Here is a 5176-nt window from a genome sequence, read left to right on the forward strand (position 1 = left end):
AAAGAAAGGAGCCCAGACTGCAGCTAGGAAGAAACGCCTTCCTCCAATGCCACACTGCTTTGACTTCAGTGTTTTCTATTAGCCCATGAACTGGCACAGGGAGAGCATGGTTTTGGTAATGAGAGCTTTAAGTTAGAGCTGGTTTCAAACTTGGCTCTGATCTTCACTGGCTGTGGGGTGCAGGGCCTGAATTACTGCCATCTGTCCCTCTTCAGGGTTAGGGTGTGGCCTTCACAAGGGAAGGGACGGTCTCAGAAGATGGCTCGGCACATGTGGGAGATGTGCTGCACCTGCCAGAACGGTCCAGGCCTCAGGGAGGTGGTGTCACCTGGAGAGGTAAGGTAGAAACAGGACAGGTGGCTCTGGGCTTGCAAACTCAGAATTCCCCTCCCCACAAGGCTTGGATTTGGGTTGAACACAGGAGGCATTTCCCAGGATTTGGAAGACTGGAGTGAAGTAGCAGCCACACTTCATGTTTGTGAATCATACATCTGACCAGGAGTCAATATCCTTATTTTAAGCCATCAAGCATGCATGGTCAAAGATGCTGGCTGACCTTGCTGGCTGGGACAGGGACAGGCCTGGAACTCTACCACATCTCGCTCTGCTTTGGCCTGACCATAGGATTCCCAGCAAGGCAAGTTCCAGAACCCAGGCTCTCGAAAGCTTATTGGAAACTTGATGGAAGGAGCAGGAAAGAAAGGAGGAGGACAAGAATCGGGGCTAGTGGGTGAGCATGTGTGGGAATCACAGTTCAGCAAAGCCCAGACTGAAGAGGATCATGGGATTCTCTCTCGGGCTGTGACCAGGGACCCAGTGCCCACAGGTCATCCTCACAGCATAGCACTGTTGGGTTTCAGTTCCTGTAACCATAATAAGAAGGAGTGGGTAAGAGAGACTCCAAGGCCACTATAGGATTTTTTCACTAAACTTTTAATTTTGAGATGAATGTGCCCTCCACACAGCTGTAAGAGGTAGCACAGCAATCCAGTGTACTCTTTGTCCAGTTGCCTCCAGTGGTGCCTGCATAGCTTTAGTGCAACGCCACAGCCAGGATCTTGACATCAACATGGTCAAGATGCAGAGCATTTCAAGACTACAAGGACCCTTCATGCCCTCTTATAGCCACAGCCACGCCCCCCTGCCCCTCTCCTTCTAACCCCAGAAACCTGTTCTCCACTTTATCATTTTATCATGTCAAGAATGTCATACAAATGGCACCAGGTTGTACACAACCTTTCAAGGCAGCTTTTTGCACTCAGTTGGAGGTCTGTCTAGGCTGCTGTATCAGAGGTGGGGTCCTTTGCCCTCTAATGCGTGTCCCATGGTGAAGAACCACAGCTTGTTCAACCACTTCCCTGTCGAAGGACACCTGCGCTGGCTGCAGTTTGGGGACAGGACAAAAAAGCTGCTGTGAACATGTGTGCACAGGTGTTCATGTAAGTGTTCCCACTTCTCTGGGACAAATGCCAAGAGTGCAACTGTTGGGCCATATGGTAGTTGCATGTCTTGTTTTTTAAGAAATTGCCAAAATGTTTTCCAGAGAGGATGTGCCATATTATGTTCCCACATTCCTGCATTTTCAACTTTGACATCTCATAGGACAATATGTCTGAGGCCAAGTGTGCCTCTGATGCCGAGTGAAGCCAGGCAGCCACTGACCAAAGCAGAAGGGGCAACTGCACAGCCACCCCCAGTGGTGCCAGGGACCTGGGAGTGCCCACCGAGGCAGGCCTGCCCAAGGGCAGTGGGGGCTGACTGGGTGGACTGTACACAGGCCATCCCAAAGCTAAAGGCACTGCTTCAAAGGGAGGATTTTCTGAAGAAGACTCCTGGGCTTCTGGCCTCAGATCCACTGACTTGATTCAGGGCAGAATTCTGCAGATTATTTGTGGGAACGCCTTTAGTGTCCTGTACACTGTGAAACAAAGGCTCCCCACTTAAGATGCCATCTGACTTTTCCCTAAAGTTCCCATTCCTTGCCTTCTGTTGTCCCATATGCACTTATCCAGATAAAGAATTGTGGCTTTAGAGTTGAAAGGGACCAGAAAGTAGGGGCTGGCTGGTGAGAAGTGGACTCCCAGGACTCCCAGCTCTGTGCTCCACACACACAGGGGCTTGGTTACAGAGCAGGCTGGGCCCTGGGCTGGGAACCAGGTGCTGCACCTGGGGAGGTGGCAGCCTCCTGGGGAGCAAGAGGCAGTGCAGCCAGGACACAGGGCACTGAGGGAAGGTTGAACCCTGTGTCTCTGCCCTCCCTCGGCTCTGATCTGGCTCCAGCAGGAACGCACTGGTTAAGTCCCACCCAGCCAGCCTGTGCCCCACTACTCTGGGCGGGAAGAGGTCAGGGTGCTGCAGTGGAGGGGGCCATAACCCTGGGCCTCTCTGTGGCGGGGCTCTCAGCTGTGTTCTGGCAGCCAAGAGTCCACCTCAGGGATCCCTGCGCCCAAGAAGACCCACCTGTGTGCCCCGGCGCACCCAGGGCGCACGGAAGGGGAGCTTCAAGGAGAGATCCACAGCGCAGGGAGCCCGCGAGGAGCCCCAGCTCTGGCTTTGCCGGGCGCTGTCGGACGCGCAGGGAGCGCGACAGGCACCGCGTGAGCGGGAGGCGGCGGGCGGTCGTCCCGCCCGTCGGACCACCCAGCGCGTGGGTCCCTCCTCCGTCCTCCGTCCTCCATCCTCGCGCTCGGGTCAGAGGGTCACCGAGAACCCCGCGTGGCTCCCCTCGGCCGCTGCGCCTTGGCTGGGGCCTCCCCCGCGCCGGGATTGGATGCAAGCGAGCGGGGTGGGGGCTGGGGCGGGGGTCTCCAGAAGCCCAGGTCGCCAGCTCAGGAGGGGGCTAGCCTGCAGTGCAGACCCTGCTGGCCCGCGCCCGAAGGAGCTCGGCAGGACCTGGCGGGCAGGCGGGCAGCGCGGGGGAGGCGCGCCGCGATGTTTGACAGCTCGCAGTATCCCTACAACTGCTTCAATTACGACGCCGACGACTACCCGAGCGGCAGCGCCGACGGGGAGAAGCGGCTCACGCGGCCCGCATACAGGTGACCGCGGGGTCGGTGGTGGGGACCTCCCTCCGCAAGGGTAGCCAGGACCTGCCCATGACGGAGTGGGGGCTCTCTTCTCTCGGGTGGGGCTCAGAGAAGGGGCACATTTGTGCACACGGTCAGAGGTAGCCAGAGGTTTCTCCACCCCCCTGAGGAAACCAAGTGCGACGCAAAGTTTCTGGGGTCCGGGCAGAAGCAGGGGGCTCCAAGGGTCCCTTAACCAAGCAACCCTTCCTGCCCTCCACCTCCCAAGCCCAGGGCGCCTCTGGAGAGCCCGGGGTGCCCACGCAGGGCTGGCGGGCGGGGGGCTCCAGAAGCGCGCGGCGCATCCAGCGTCCCCGGCCTGACGCGCCCCGTCTGCAGCTACATCGCGCTGATCGCCATGGCCATTCAGCAGAGCCCCGCGGGCAGGGTGACCCTGTCCGGCATCTACGACTTTATCATGCGCAAGTTCCCCTATTACCGCGCCAACCAGCGCGCCTGGCAGAACTCCATCCGCCACAACCTGTCCCTCAACAGCTGCTTCGTCAGGGTGAGCCCCGCTGCGCCGCGCGCCCCACGCGGGAGACTTCTCGGCCCTGACCCTGGGAGGGGGGTGAGGCAGCAGCCGCCGCTAAGTTCGTTCCCAGTCAGTGGGGCGGCCTCCACCTGCGCCGGGAGCGGCGCCGCCACCCGGGGACCGCGCGTGTGCCTCCCGGGCCTGCGGGCGCTCACCCCGCCCAAAGGGAGACCCACGGCGGACGCGGCGCGCTCGGGAGCCAGCCGGGCCCCGGGCCCCTGTCTCTCCGCGCAGGTGCCGAGGCCCGAGGGCCACGGGAAGGGCAAGGGTAGCTACTGGACGTTCGCCGGCGGCTGCGAGTCGCTGAGGGACCTCTTCGAGAACGGCAACTTCCGGCGCCGGCGCCGGCGCGGCTCCCCGCGCCCGGGGCCCCCAGCCCCTCCCGAGCCGGCCGACGCGCAGGGGTCCCCGACTCCGCGCCGCGCGCCGGCGCCGCCCGCCAGCTCCGCCGCCCCGGGGAAGGAGGAGCACAAGGACATCAAGTTCAGCATCGACTATATCCTCTCCGCCCCCGACCCCTTGCCGGGGCTCAAGTCGCCCCAGCGCGCGCAGGAGGGCAGATACCCCCGGCTGGAAGCCCAGCAAATGAGCCTCCACTTGTGGACCATGTGAGGGGAATGGAGGCTGTGTGTCCCTGTCCCGCAGGCTGGCAGCCGGCCGCTCTAGGGTCTCCTGGGTGATTTCAGCCCCAGCTGGAGCCAAGAAATTAGGTTTTCCTGCATCCTACACACCAGCAGACAAACTGGGTGAGGAAACAGCCAGGGTGCAGGGAGCCAAGAAGTCGACCTGAAAGGTACCTTTCGGCTTTATCCCCCCAGAAAAGCTCCCTGGCCTCCCGGCTGGGTTCCTGTTGACTTAGGGTCTGCTTTAGATTCCCAAGTCATCCTGCCAGAGGGATAAAAACATAGGCTCAGGGTCACACTCACTCAGAGTCAAGGTTGCATTTCATTCCTTGGTCATTTGAGAGTTTGCTTCACAGATGACCACGCCCCGGAAGCTGCTCAGTGTTTTACTGAGATCTGCCCCATGCTTCCCTAGAGCTAAAAGTAATAATAACAATAAAGTGCAAATGGTGAAGTCAGATAGCCATGATCCCATGAATTTTGCCCCAAGGCCTTTGTCTGTGTCCTGCTGTGGATGATGTGCTTGGAAGTGACACGTGTGTTGTGGGCAGAATATCTGATGATTGTTTAAGAAATTCCATGCAGTATTTTATACAGGAAAGAAGAAAGGGAGGGAGGAGAGCATCCAAATTTGGGAAAACACGGGGGCAAAGCACACTCTTCCTGAATTCCAAGAAGGGAATAAGCCCTATTCCATCAGCTGGTTTCCTGGGAAAGCAGACATTCCACAGCAGACGGCTGGTAAATCCCTGCCGCACTGTGCGGCGTACGATTAGGAAGTGCACACTACAGGCATGGGAGGTGGGCATACTCTATTTGAAATGTAAATGATTTAATTACTGTGTAGAGACGGGCATTTAAAAAAACACAATTATGCACAGTGAAACTATTTGACCAACCTTATCATTTTTCACCAGCCCATTTTTGCAGAGTTAATTGCTTTCCATGACTTA

At 58.3% G+C, this 5176-nt stretch overlaps 1 protein-coding gene across 2 annotated transcripts; it reads left to right on the forward strand.

Moving 5' to 3' along the window:
• Window positions 1-4685, forward strand: FOXL3 (forkhead box L3). Of its 2 annotated transcripts, XM_037009025.2 has the most exons (3): window positions 1-3038; window positions 3405-3573; window positions 3835-4685. In XM_037009025.2, exons 1-3 carry the CDS (start codon window positions 2932-2934, stop codon window positions 4210-4212), a joined length of 654 nt encoding a protein of 217 aa, XP_036864920.1. In that variant the 5' UTR covers window positions 1-2931; the 3' UTR covers window positions 4213-4685. The 2 variants fall into 2 exon arrangements, with proteins under 2 accessions (XP_036864920.1, XP_036864912.1); XM_037009017.2 differs by having other exon boundaries at window positions 3405-4685.
• The last annotated feature ends 491 nt before the right edge of the window (window positions 4686-5176 follow it).

Source organism: Manis javanica, chromosome 10 (genome assembly GCF_040802235.1).
Source record: "Manis javanica isolate MJ-LG chromosome 10, MJ_LKY, whole genome shotgun sequence".
Classification (NCBI taxonomy): Eukaryota; Metazoa; Chordata; class Mammalia; order Pholidota; family Manidae; genus Manis; species Manis javanica.

What these genes read in the sequence shown, in the direction of transcription:
- FOXL3 (XM_037009017.2), top strand. Translation starts at nt 2,932, where the DNA reads ATGTTTGACAGCTCGCAGTATCCCTACAACTGCTTCAATTACGACGCC. An exon ending in CTCACGCGGCCCGCATACAG is followed by an intron (nt 3,039 to 3,404) that starts GTGACCGCGGGG and finishes CCCCGTCTGCAG; the next exon opens with CTACATCGCGCTGATCGCCA.